Genomic DNA, 14415 nt, shown 5'->3' with positions numbered 1-14415 from the left:
CGAATCAATTTACCATAATCAATATCCATGATTGAATGAAAAGTCTTTCTCTCTACATACAAGTAATAGCGCTATATGCCAATCTCATGACACAATTTGCAGCATTAAAACAAGGTCTAGTTCTAGAATCTAATACTTAAGCTCTAATACCATTAAAATTGTCACGCCACGATTTCAAGATACGTTCAGGATCGACACATGGTATCATTACAGAATTGTTCCATCTTTCATGCCTCATCGCCGAGACATGTCCAAATGCAACTCAATGAATCAATAATGTAGTAACATTTCTTTTATCACATGGTTGCATCTAACTTTCTTGTTAGACTGTCTACGTACTCTCAGATGCGATCAAGCTATTCGTAATTCACATTTTTTTTCTAAAATCCGACAATCCTCATGGCACTTTCTAGCAGACAAATAGAGATTCAGAACCATTCAGTTTCTAGAACTCGACAAGCATGATTCACTAGATTCCAGACTATACAACGGATACATATGACAACTAGGATTATCAATCTCGCGGCAATTTCGATGAACGGAAACCTGAGTTCCTGACTATCTTCGATCGTCCCCAAATTGCACAAGCTGGTAGAACAAGTCACAAGGATGAATTTTCATACCTAGACTCAGGTCCAATTCAGTCATAAAACACCTGAATTTCGACATGGTTCACCGAAAACCCTAGAAATAGGTGATCATTGATTCAACGTCACCCGACCTCCAATGCTTCGATCCTTGCTTGGATCTTGCTCCTAATGTCGAGAGGAGTTAGATTATGGTGATGGACGATGACGAAAGTCACGGCAACGGTGAGATACTCGCGGTGCGCTTGCGAACCCTAACGACTCTGTGCATCATGAAACCAGGACCAAATCGACTCGAGTTGATATGGAATTGCAAGATGGGAAGCCGCTGAGTGGAATCGAAAAATTTGGTGTAGGAACCGGATTAGAGACCAGGCACGCGGGTCATGTGTGGGATTCGCCAACTGGGCCTTCTCTCCCCCTTCTCATTGGTTCTTTCCCCCAATAAATGGGGCTATCCCCTCTCTCATGGATCCTTCCCAATAAATGACTTCAACATAACTTCGATTCACAAACCCCTTTCGGCTATGCGTTCGTGGAATCAAGCTTTGTTCAAAAACATTAATTGTGATCTCGAAACGTATACATATATTAAAAGATTAATTACGAAAAATCATACCTTATAACTATACGATTCAAATTCTAAAATTAACAGAAATAAAAATAAAAATAACATAAATACAAAATACAAAATTAGAAAAAAAAAAAAAAAAAAGGAGATACGTACTTAAATAATGAAATTCCGGGGATGAGATTTCACAGATGTGCTGCCAAGGTTGTTAAAAGCATTAAAACTCTTGGAAAGGTGAAACTCATCCATCCCAAAAAGATGCATGTGTATGTGATTCCAAAATAGTTAATTGAATTTTAAAGAAAAGGTAAAAGGTTTGGAGTGGGATTCTAACCCCGTGGAAAAGGCTTTTCTGAAATTCAAAAGGAAACAGAGAAAGCAGAAGCCAACAAGAACTCGTTGGTCCCTCCTCCTCAAATCGTCTCCTAAGGCAACATCTATGCAAGGAATCCAAGGATGCTACACAGCAGCTATGCTTAACTATATTAATGTCAAAAGCAGCAGCCATGTTTGAAAGATGGTGCAGGTGCAGCTATGTTTAAAGAAAACATGCCGTGTAAAACCTTTAATCGTGAAGGAAAAGATGTCTTCATTTTGTAGTAGTTACATGTCAGCTAATGGATGAAGATGACTAACTAAAGTGCTTTTTATAGAAGTGAACACAAGAATTCTGAAGTTGCACACAGAGGAGCAAAGAAGCAGCCAAGTCAAGTCAATTGTCAGCTCCTATCTATGGAGTCATCGTAGGGTTAATTCACACGGACCAGAGTCCCATTCCAAGAAGAGATGAGACGCAAGATAAAGGGGGAAGAGGCTCAAAACTCAAAGTTTAATTGGTGGTTTATCCAAAATATCCATCAAAATTTTATGGCTAAATTGGATAAATAGTCATCGTGGTCTTAAGGTATTCAGATGATAGACCATGTAGTAAAAACATTCGGATTTGAATTCGGATTTCAACCCCAAAACTTAACTTTCGTCCTTTTCCGTTAGCCTGCACGTGAGGGATCCAAAAGTAGATTGTATGGAATAGCTGGGATCCCGCAATCGCCGACCTCTGACCTCTCTCTCTCTCTGCCATGGATGACACCGCAATCGCCGAAATGCCCAACAGGAAGCCAAGGGCCATCCGAAGGGCACTCAAGGACAAAAACCCATCTGGAAATGCAGCCAATATCCTCGCAGGAAAGGTCTCTGACGCCGCTCCAAGCCCGATCCAAACACCATCGGACTCCAACCCAACAAAGGAGAACCAAGCAAGCCTCTCTCAGACTCGAACCTCCCCCAAGAAGTCTGCCAAAGTTGCGGCTTCTAAGAAACAGGCCAAGCAGAAGAAGACCCAACCGTAGTCATTCAAGAAAGAACTCGAAGAAATGCAAGAGAAGCTACAAGCGATGAAGCTCGAGAAGGAGAAAACCTTGGAGCTCCTGAAGGAGAAGGATGAGATCTTGAAGACCAAGGAGGAAGATCTCGCAATGAAGGGCCGAGAGCAAGACAAGCTTCAGATGGAGTTGAAGAAGCTGCAGAAGCTCAAGGAGTTCAAACCCACCATCGTCTGTTTTCTCAATCCCCTTTCTTTTCTTCATTTGCGTCTTTATTTCTTCATGTGTTGCATTATCCTCTGTTTGGATGCTGAGAAAATATATTATGAATCTGAAGTTTGGTTGAGTGATTCTTAATTTTGGGTTCTCAAATTTGTTTGGTTACTTGTTAATTGTAAAAAAAAAATGGAAAAAAAAATAAAAAAATCCATGAGGGTTCTTGATTTATATGTTCTTACGGTTTCTGTTCTCGATCCCCTTTCTTGGAATTTGTTTTGTTGCATTGGGATCTGGCTGATTGTTTGGATATTTAATCTAATGATTCTTGATTAGGATTTAGGGTTCACATGAAATTTGGCTTGATGATTCTTGATTTGTGATTTTTATGCTTTTTGGTTACTGGAAAATTGCACAAAAAGCGTGTTTAGGATTTGTAAATTTGGGATCCCAGTTATTGCATACTATCTACTTTTGGATCCCTCACGTGTAGGTTAACGGAAAATGTCAGAAGTTAAGTTTTGGGGCATAAATCTGAGTAAACTTTACCACGAGGGTTTAAATCCGAATTTTTTACTACAAGATCTATCATCCGAATATCTTATAACCACGATGACTATTTATCCGATTTGGCCAAATTTTATTTATCGATGAATTAGTATAAAACTGCTAAATCCCACACATATCCCCTTGTTTATATCCGATCACAAGCACAGAAAAATGTAAACGAGGAATGCAACAGATTAAACCCATGGTCCTCTATTTAAATATCAGAGTACTAGACTACAAAATAAGAATATTATTAAACTAATAAGAATGCCGAAACGATTACAAAACTTCAAGAGATTATATTGTGACAGACTTGTTCTAAAGTGAATAAAAAAAAATAAAAAATAAAAAAACACCTCTCTCGAATCATGTTATGGTAACGGAGGTCTCGAAAGCAAAGTCTTTCAACGCAAATGCCCATTAGTTCTATATGACGATAAAAGTGGTAGAAAACCACGAAAAGCTTTTGGGCAAACTCTCATAAAAGAATTTGAAGTGGATATAGGATAAACCAATAATATCCTTGGTGGTTATTTCAAATTATAGCAATACGTCAACCTAGTCGTACTGTTTTTTTATTTTGTAGTACGACAAGATCCATTGGATCCTTGGTTCATTCAACCAAATTCACCACAAGTTCAAATCGAATCTCTGGTTTCATTTAACCAAATTCACTCAAACAAATTCAAATAAACCAAACACAAAATCTTTTTGCTTTTTTTCTTTTTTCAGTGGGTCATTCACCCATTGAAAAATCTCAAACCAAATCATCCGTGAACTATGAGTGGCTTGATACCTCATAAAGGGTACGTAGGCATTCTAGGGCACAAGCTAGGTGCAGCCGCAAAATCAAACAAACAACAAAATCCCCAAATTTTTTTTTCTCAACATAGTAGATAGTTGAAATACAATGGAACCCTACTAATCGTGATACACATTTCATATTAGAAAAGTTTTACACACTAAGGTGCGGAACCCCTACCACCGGTCTATAAAAAACCTCTCTCACAACCTCATCTCTCACAACTTCACTCCTATGCTAAATTGCTAATATCAAAGAGTGCAGAACAAAACACAATGGGATCGCCCCGGTGTTTGTTTGTGTCCAATATGTGTGATATACTTTCCAAAGTTGTGTTGTTTCATCTCATGGTTGTTAGCTCATCATTTTCCTCATTGCAGCAATCTTGTCGTGAGGAGGAGAGGTCTGCCTTGCTGCAATTCAAGGGAAGCTTCATCATTAACAGATCTGCCTCGAATTCTGATGACGCTTATACAAAGGTTTTGCAATGGAAACTAGCTGATGGACGAAATGGCAACTGCTGTGCATGGGATGGCATTGTGTGTGATGAGAGGACGGGTCATGTTATTGGCCTTGATCTTAGTAGCAGCTGTCTCCTGGGCTCTATCAACTCCAACAGCAGCCTTTTCCGGCTTGTTCAGCTTCAAGTGCTGAACCTCGCTGAGAACAACTTCAGCTCCTCTCGAATTCCTACTAGCATTAGGAATTTCCCGGGGCTCATGTATGTTAATCTGTCTTTGAATCATTTAACCGGTCCAATTCCTTCTCAAATTTCACAGTTGGCCAAATTGTCGTCCCTTGATTTGTCTTCAAATCAGTTAACAGGTCAAATTCCTTCTCTAGGAAATCTCACCCACCTCACAGAACTTTCTCTGTCTTCGAATCAGTTAACCGGTCCAATTCCTTCTCTAGGAAATCTCACCCGTCTCACAGCACTTTCTCTGTCTTCGAATCAATTAACAGGTCCAATTCCTTCTCTAGGAAATCTCATCCACCTCACGGCACTTTCCCGGTTTTCGAATCAGTTAACCGGTCAAATTCTTTCTCTAGGAAATCTCACCCACCTCACAAAACTTTTTTTGTTTTCTAATCAGTTAACCGGTCCAATTCCTTCTCTAGGAAATCTCACTCACCTCACAAAACTTTTTTTGTCTTCGAATCAGTTAACAGGTCCAATTCCTAATTCCTTATCCAATCTAATCAATCTCGAGGCATTAGATCTAGCTAATAATAATCTGATTGGTACAGTGGAGTTCCACATGATGTTTCATAAGTTACAAGGGCTCACAAGATCTTATAACTATTTGCACATTTTTACAGAAACAGAAAGTACGAATGCAAGCCTACTTCCAAAGTTAAACTTTCTAGGATTGGGTTCGTGCAACACAAGAAAGTTCCCAAGTTTCCTGCGGTATCAAGAAACGTTGGTGTACTTAGACCTTTCCTTCAACCATTTGCATGAAGTACCAAAATGGATGTTGAACACAAGCACAAAGACTTTGACGTACATGGACATTTCTTTCAACTTCCTTTCAAGCATTGTCCAGCCTTCATATGCCTTTCCTTGGGTAAACCTACAAGTTTTAGGGGTCCGGAATAACCTGCTACATGGGCCGCTACCGATGCCTCTACCACACACAGTTCACTATTGTGTTTCAAACAACAATCTAAATGGAACGATTTCACCCTTGATCTGCAGTCTGACTTCTCCTCAGCACCTTGATCTCTCCAACAACAATATGAGTGGAATGCTTCCCCCCTGTCTCGGAAACTTCAGCGTTGATCTGCGAGTTTTATTTCTTGGAAATAACTTTTTCAGCGGCTTTCTTCCTGAAATATACACCAGCACAAGCAGTCTGAGGTTGATTGATGTTAGTCATAACCAATTGCGAGGGGAACTACCAAGGTCGTTGGGGAACTGCACGACACTTGAGTTTATTGATCTGTCATACAATAAATTCAGCGATGTTTTTCCCATTTGGTTGGGGGCTCTTCCAGAGTTAAAACTTTTGGCAATGCACCACAACGCGTTCTATGGTCTGATAGAGGAACCTGATCAGGACAATGTTGAATATTTCCCTGAGTTGCGAATTATGGATCTATCTTTTAATAGTTTCAGAGGCAAGTTTCCATCTCAAAACATCTTTTCCGGGAATGTCATGAGGGGTGTCACTCGAAACCAGTCAAAATATATGAAAGTGGACACAGGTATCGATGCTCCTAGTCTTCAGCTAATCTTTAGTACATTTTACTCAATCACGATAACTAGCAAAAGTGTGGAAAGATATTATGCGAAGATTCAAGAAGCCCTTTCAGTGATTGACATCTCAAGCAACAAATTTGAAGGGAGGATTCCTGAATTTATTGGGAACCTAGAGGGGTTGATCTGATTCAATATATCTGGTAACCTCCTAACTGGTCCCATCCCATCATCTTTCGGGAATTTAAGATGGCTTGAATCACTTGACCTTTCACAAAACAAGCTTTCAGGACAAATCCCTCAAAGCCTCACGCAGCTTACATTCCATGCAATATTCATTGTCTCTAACAACAATATGACAGGTCCAATACCGCATGGAACCCAACTTATTTCATTTGGTAGCAGTTCATATGAAGGAAACCCTGGATTGTGTGGTGATCCTTTGCCAAAGAAATGCGGAGATCCTAAGGCTCCTCGCCTGTCGCCTTCAAAAACCGAAGAACATGATGCAGGCTCGTTTGAATTTGATTGAAAATTTGTTTTGGCGGGTCTCGGAAGTGAGTTGGTAGTGGGAGTTGTTCTTTCTGATGTGGTGATCACAAAGAAGCATGAATGGTTTGTTGAGATTGTTAAAACCATCAAGCTGATGATAGGAGATTCATAAGTCCACTCTAAGGTTATGCGTTTGATGTTGTTTTTTGCTTGTTTTTCTTTGTACTCCTTTTTAATGTTATGTCTACCTTTTGTAATATGGTATATTAGTTCCCCAAAAAGGTACAAACCCAGCTGAGAGGCGACATTGCACTGTCAGATGAAGTGTAACTGGTACCGGGCAGAATCGTTTGCTATGTATGGAATAATAGAATAAGAATTCATAATTCTATCGGAAGTATACCCAAATTTAACAACAGATAGATATTAGAAACAGTTCAACTGCCAAAGATGCTAGTCAAGCTAGGGGTGGGTTCAAAAAATCGAAAACCAAACCGAACTGAAACTGTCAAACCGAACCGAACCAAAAAAAAAATCATATATAAATAATCAAAAACATACTAGCGCCAAGGTTAGAACCTCTAACCTAGAGTTAGGTGTAGTTACTTCAAGCCAACTTGACTGCAAGCTTTGTGTTGTTATAATTGTACTAGCAACTTATTTATAGTTTCTAATATTTAATGCCTTATAAAATTTCTTGACTCTACAAACCCTAGCCGTCTCACTCCAATTCAACTTCCACTTTTTCTCAAACATTCTCTCTCTCCCACCCCCCCCCCTCGGCTGCTTCCTCTCTGCCTTTCCTTCCTCACTCTCTCTCTCTCTTTCCTTCCTCAATCTCTCTCTCTCTCTCTCTCTCTCTCTCATCTGGATTTTGGTATGAGCTTGGGTTCTTCAAATTCAAGGTTTTTTTTAGGGTACCTCCAGTTTTAGCTCAGATCACAGTGATGTGAATCAACTGGGTTCAATTAAAGTCGGAAGGTTTTGTGTAAGTTGGGTTAAATTTGGAAGTTTTCAATTTGCATCACACTTGCATCATGTACTACCGATCTGTGAAAAAATAGCAAAATATTTGTTTATGTTTTGGGTGATCTTTTAGGGATTTCGTTTCATGAAGCTTTTGGGTTTTTTTGGTGATCCGTGGTGTGTGTTTGCATGCTTATGGTGGCTCTAATGGTGACTTCTATATATTTTGTGGTAAATTTGTTTACTTCAAAGTCTTTAACTTTATGTGTTGTGCAGGAAATTTCTGCTCCCATTGTAGACAGTATGGATCCGACCGGTTACATCATATCCACAACCATTCAAGGCAAAAATGAAGAACCGAAAAAAACCGAAACCAATTAAAACCGAACCGAAAAAAAATGGACCGAACTGAATCAAACCGAAATTTCGGTTTGGTTTCGGTTTTGGCAAAAAACCGAACTGATTTAAACCGAACCCAGCCCTAAGTCAAGCAAAAACACAGTAACTCACATATGAAATATTTGAGTTATCTAATATGTATTAGATGCAATCCAAGGTTCAAACAATCATACATGAAGTTCGTTCACACAACAACAAATAAGGGTCCATAAAAACAAAATTCACACACGAGTTTGTGCCAGAAAACCCCTATTTAATTGGGTAAAAAACCGGAAGAACTTCTAGGAGCAAGTTCATAGAGAGTCATACGCATACACTAGCTCAAATCCTAAATCTTTGTCTAAAGGAGCAACTTGTAGTTTTGTTCAACTTTGAAATTCTTCAAGCCTAGGAAATGATTTGATAAATAAAAGGACATTATTTTAATCTTTAAACAAGTTAATTTTTGCAATAATACTGTATATAAGATTAAAACCTAACAGTCCTCCATGTCACATTTAGTCTTTTATTTTTATTTTTTAATAAACTCTACAAACTTACAAATTCAATTCGGGAAGATCCGAATGTTAGATTTTTTATTTGTAAATTTCTAAGGTTCTCAAATGATACCTACAACAACATATTATAAGTCATAATGATCGAACGGTCAGATCTTCATCTACTACAAAGGTCAATAATTTATGATTTCCTTCAATCTTGAAAATCCGTATATCGAATTTCAGATCCATAGATTCCTAAGGTCCTTAACTAATACGTACAATAACATACTAAAATTTGATGACGATCCAACACTCGGATTATCGACTACCGTACAAGAGTCCACAATCTAAGACGATCCGTACATCGGATTTTCGATCCGTAATTCTCTAGGGTCCTCATATATTACGCATGATAAAATATTAAAATTTCATAGCGATCTAACGGTTGGATCGCCATCAACCACGAAATTCAAATGGTGGTACGATTTCCTTTAAATCAAAGTAATCGAATCGTTGTATAATGATCAACAAACGGACCTTGGAACCATATCCAGAACATTGAGGAAGTCTCGCTATCCAAAAATCCAATTTGCAAAAGTCCCCCACGCACCACCACGTGCTACAGTTTCGGTGAACGGAAACTTGAGTTTCCGACTATCTCCGATCATCCCCAAATTGCACAAGCTATTTGAACTTGGACGCAAAGGGCGGGTATTATCCCTTTGCCAACTGGCATAACCCAGCATTAGCTTAACAACTAAACATTTCCTGTAGTGACTAAGTGGCATGATAACGTCATTTCAAAATTAGAATAGTTCAAAACTATTAAAGATACCAGAAATTGTGAATTATCATGTTTAGCACTAGAAGTAATCAAATAAATAATTGCTTTTCGGCACAAATTTGCATTCATCTTTCTTCAGCAGCACAAATTGCATTATACAACACTAAAAAACCCTATATTTTTCTTTTTTGATACATGGTTCGCATATAGAATAACGTTCTTAACTGCTTGAGTTACAATAATCTCGACCTTTTAATTGACTAAAACAATAAATGACAGAGTATATAATTTGTTTAGAAAACTAGATTTTAATCCTTAAATAAGATGAAATTTAGAAAAATGTCTTATACAAGATTAAAAATTGATTTTAGTCCTTAGATTATATTTAATCTAGCATTTGCATTTAATGTCTCTTTTTTATTTTTATTTTATTTTTATTTTATAGTGTCTAGAATTACATTTTATGTAAAATATTGTAAATTTTAATACCATTTGAAATTCAAATCAATTAGCTTTATTTGTTGGCATTTACCATCACCAATTTTTTATAAGTATCTTATACAATAAAGAAAATATTTTGGTAAACTTTTTGGTACACTAATGTTTTTGCATATTTTCTTACGTACATAGGGATGACACGGTTCAGTTGGGGGACGGAAATGTTGTATCCATATTCATAACCAAGAAAATTAACCGTATCCATAATTGCAAATTAACCATTGAGGACCTAAGAGTGTTTAGTCTAATGGTCAGGCCATTGGTTTGCTACCAAGTAGTCTGGGGTTCGACACCTCTCAAGGTACCCACCTAGCAATTGCTAGAGTTTCTTGCCTACCAAATGTTGTGGGGTCAGGCGGGTGGCCTAGTGAGTAGTCGGGTCAAAGACCCGGAGATAAGGGTGGACACGGGCCGGGTCGGGCCTAATTTTGAAGGAACCGGACCTTACCCGTTTTAAACAGTAACGGGACGAGACAGGCGGGGCCGGCTAGAGGGATTTTGAGTTTTGGAACCGGACCTAACCCGGCCCGTTTAAAACGGGCCGATTCGGGACGGGTCTACGGGGTCCAACTCTTTTTTTTTATTTTTTATTTTTGTTGTAATTCATAAACTGCATTGCAGCAACACATACATGTTTTAGAAAATTACAAGACCTGAAGCTCCACCACATACTGCAATACATAGCTATCCGAGGTCTTAAGATCTTCTCCACATAAAATGTCGCATAAAAAAATATAAAAATAAAAAGAACCAATAACTTCACAAACTTCGCCCTTGTAAGGGTTGTCTCAATGTGCTTCGGCCCATCGGCAGTTGCAGTAATGAAAGGTAGAGTGGAACAAAACAATTATCACCAAACAGATGATCACAACCCAAACAGTCTCAAGTTATCAACCATGGCTCATCACATGCTCATTCTTCCAAGACTGAAATTCTCATGAAACATTGATTCTTCCCTTCCCATTCACATTGCAACTAACTCATGACAAGGATTTCAACATTTTCGACCGCTCTTTTTTCTAAATCCAGCATTTAGAAGCAACAAAACACATTACGAATACGACTTACAATTGTAAAGTATTATATGCCAATGAATTCCAAAAGTTCGGTACTTAACCATTTCTCTAACAGTTTGAAATCTTTGAACATAACACCATGACTGGATTAATTATTAAACCAATGCAGGTTTATACTTCAATAAATTAAACAAATTAATCAAGAAACAATTTGAAAATTACCTTGAAGAAGAGCTCGACAAGTTCCTGCACTTGCCTACATTTCAAAAGCCGGCGACTGTCTCCCCAGCAACTCCATAGCGTACCCATCAAACAGCTTCAATGGCGGAACCCCGAGTTTATCAACCCTACTCAGCACATCAACAACGCCCCCCACGGAAATTTTTTAATGATATAATCCATTTTTGGATGAAATTTTCACGGAAGGGGCTTCATGGAAACAATATGAAACTTCAAGGGGTATTATTATAAACCTCAAGGGATTTGTGTGAACACGGAAAGGGTAATACTAGGGAGATTAAATTTGTAGACAAAAATTTGGAAACTAAGGGACATGGAAGTTGATGATTGGTTTATTACTTAAACGTTAATATATGTGCCCATTCCTATTAGTGACATATCATTTAGTTTACAAATTTAGTTTCTCTAACATTACCCACACGGAAAACATCAAGGTATGCTAGTGTCATCAAATAAAAATTGTGAGGTATGGTTAGGGTTAATATTGTTACAAACCTGCCACTTTACACTATGGAGATGATTTGTGGACTAAAGTTTTGTCGCATCATATCTAGTGAGACAAACTTATTCTTTTGGTAAATTTGTTTGCGTTTACAAAATGTTTTCATCTTTTTATTTATTTTTTCTCTTTAAAAAAAAAAGAAACAACTAGTGCCAAGTCATGGTTATCCAAAATATTTTCATCTTTTTATTAAGAATACAAAATATTTTCAACATTAGGATTAAGTCAGTTGTATTTATTAACTTTAGTTTTTTCTTTTTCTGTCAGAAGATAAATTTGATGAGTAAATTGTACAAATGGTCCCTCAACTTTAATCAAATTGGAGCAATGGTCCCTCAACTAAAAATCCATTACCATTGGTCCCTCAACTTATCAAAATGTGTAGCTATGGTCCTTTTCATCAATTTTGTCAAAATTTTGTCAAAATAAGTTATGTTGGAATGACCATTTATATAATTAGGGTCCCTTAACTCGTCAAATTGTATAATTATGGTTCTTTTCATCAACTATGTCAAAAAATTTGTCAAAACGAGTTATATTGGAATGACCATTGCTACAATTGGGTTAAAGTTAAAGGACAATTTCTCCACTTGAATTAAAGTTCAGGGACCAATGGTAATAGATTTTTAGTTGAGGGACCATAGCTGCACGTTTTGATAAGTTGAGGGACCAAAGGTAATGGATTTTTAGTTGAGGGACCATTGCTCCAATTTGATTAAAGTTAAGCGACCATTTGTACAATTTACTCAAATTTGATTGAATAAACTCATAAACGTGTCATTACACTGATGCCAGCAGCTAGAAAGCTAAAGTGGTTCAAAGCGATCCCAATAAAAACTCAAAGGCCACAATAATATGATGATGAGAAGCCAAAACATGAAGTTGAAGAAGAAATTAGATGCCTAAACATGAAATTATTTATTAATTTAAATAAGAACTCCTTATCTTTTATTATTTTAGTTGCAAGTGTTAGGAACTTATGCATTAATTAACACTAGCCTTTATGCACCCGCCTTGAGCGTGCGAAAGGCTTTTTTACATCACGACGCGCTACACGCAGCGGTCAGAGTTTTTTTCCCCTTCCACATTTGGTTCGAGTGGAAAAATGTTTTAATTTTGTTTTTGTAAAGGCAAATGAACCGTACTAATATAAACAAAATATAAATTGAACCAGTAATTGAAACACACTAAAATTTTAATCAATACAAAAAAGGAATAACGCAGATAAGGTGACGATCTCTGATATGTTGCTCCTATCATTTCCCTACATACTTGATCTGTTGAAGTCCACTTTAAATTCTTTTGGATTCCTACATTTAAAAAAAATGGACACAATATAATTTATTTGACAAAAGAAAAGACAACATGAGAGGAAAATTACTATAATAGTTAAGTAACATATGAAAGTGATCAATAATAAACATTCATGTCACATATTCGTACATTACCATTTATGTTAATGTTGTGAGGTTAGAGGATAAAGATACATTTAATAGCACCGCTACTTTTCACTCTAATATTCATGTAGTGTGAGGACATTTGTCCATAATATAACATCAATTCATAATTCAACCAGTAAATCAAAGTCTATATTGTTTTGAATTTGTGTGGCATGTGGATCAACAAAGCAAGTTGTTGGTGTGCAAAATGAGATTGTCTAATTTATTGTAATTGGTCTTTTTTTTTTCATCAAAAGGTTTTTTGATGCAATTGTTGTTGCTAAAATTTTGAATGCCCCTTTGGTTATTCCACACCTTGAAGTTAATCCCGCGTGGCAAGTGGCAAGATTCGAGGTATAAAGTGAGTATGCTAACCTAGAATTGTTCCTAGATGTTATTATTTTTGTCCAAGGAGAGCCATTGATGGGAAAACTTCTTTTGCAACCCGTTTGATCTTTCAACTATTCCACATAAGGCTATCTGCAAGCCAAAACGTAAGAGCAAAAAGAAAAAAGTCGGTGGCGGCTTCGTTTTATACTAAACTCTTCTAGTTGGACAAAGAGAGAAAAAAGAAGAGAGTGAGTGAGTAAAAAAATTAACCAAAGAAAACACAGAAAAGTGAAGACCAAATTAACTTCATTACCTTGAGGAATATGAGTCAATGATTAAAGAAGAGAGATCCAGAGAGAGAAAAGATAACCTTGAGGCTACAACTCCCTGAAAAACTAAGGTACATCCGTGTTGCTAAGTAAGGGGAACTCATGCACTGATACACATTAGTGAGAGCTAACCACACGCTGTAAAACAAAGTGAAGCATCATAAATAGAAAGAATTAACACTTCAAAATGTCATCATATACATCAATCTGTCTCTTGTGCTTGAATTGGGCATAAGTTTGTAAATTCCAATTCACATGTCTAAAAATTGATTCCCTTCTTTTAGCAAATTCCATATCGAATTGTACCTGTACCAATAACAATTTGAGGCAACCGAACCTACACATTTAGGCCTTTCGACTATTAAAAAATAGATTTGTAAGTCAAACAATCTAATAATCCAAGCACAAAAATGCAAATTGCAAAAGCTAAAGCACATACCTTAGTGGGCAAAAGTTTTGATTACCTAACATAATTCCTTTTATATCACTACAAATTTCACCGCATTCAGAATCACAAACCTCCATCAACAAATGGCAAAGCAAAAAATCGAAACAATTGAAAAAAGAAGAATCGATGAATCGGGAAGACGTACTTGGAGAGGTCGAGTCGAGATCGAGATCAAGGTGATCAGACATTGGTTCTACTCATTTTGTCCCACGTTGGAGTCTTAAAACCGCATGGCAACATGTTGAT

The 14415-nt window shown here is 37.2% G+C and overlaps 1 protein-coding gene and 1 long non-coding RNA gene across 8 annotated transcripts in view; one reads left to right on the top strand and one right to left on the bottom strand.

The window, feature by feature from the left end:
* LOC126630359 (receptor-like protein 53) overlaps nt 1-7125 on the top strand; it is a 33928-nt gene extending 26803 nt beyond the window's left edge. For 5 of the 6 annotated variants that reach the window (XM_050300467.1, XM_050300466.1, XM_050300465.1 and 2 more), the window contains exon 2: nt 4873-7125. In XM_050300467.1, the coding sequence (XP_050156424.1) occupies nt 4873-6437 (1565 nt within the window). In that variant the 3' untranslated portion in view covers nt 6438-7125. The remainder of the gene's footprint in view (nt 1-4872) is intronic. The other variant, XM_050300469.1, reaches the window with a different exon arrangement.
* A 5643-nt stretch (nt 7126-12768) lies between these two features.
* On the bottom strand, nt 12769-14398 carry LOC126630369 (uncharacterized). Of its 2 annotated transcripts, XR_007625964.1 has the most exons (3): nt 14186-14398; nt 13438-13859; nt 12769-12933 (listed from the first exon to the last, which is right to left on the bottom strand). It is a non-coding gene; the product is annotated as an uncharacterized LOC126630369 (long non-coding RNA). The 2 variants fall into 2 exon arrangements; XR_007625963.1 differs by lacking the exon at nt 14186-14398 and having other exon boundaries at nt 13438-14075.
* Nucleotides 14399-14415: the final 17 nt, after the last annotated feature.

This window comes from Malus sylvestris, chromosome 7 (genome assembly GCF_916048215.2).
Source record: "Malus sylvestris chromosome 7, drMalSylv7.2, whole genome shotgun sequence".
In the NCBI taxonomy this organism is placed as follows: domain Eukaryota; kingdom Viridiplantae; phylum Streptophyta; class Magnoliopsida; order Rosales; family Rosaceae; genus Malus; species Malus sylvestris.
This window is presented reverse-complemented; position numbering and strand designations above follow the sequence as displayed.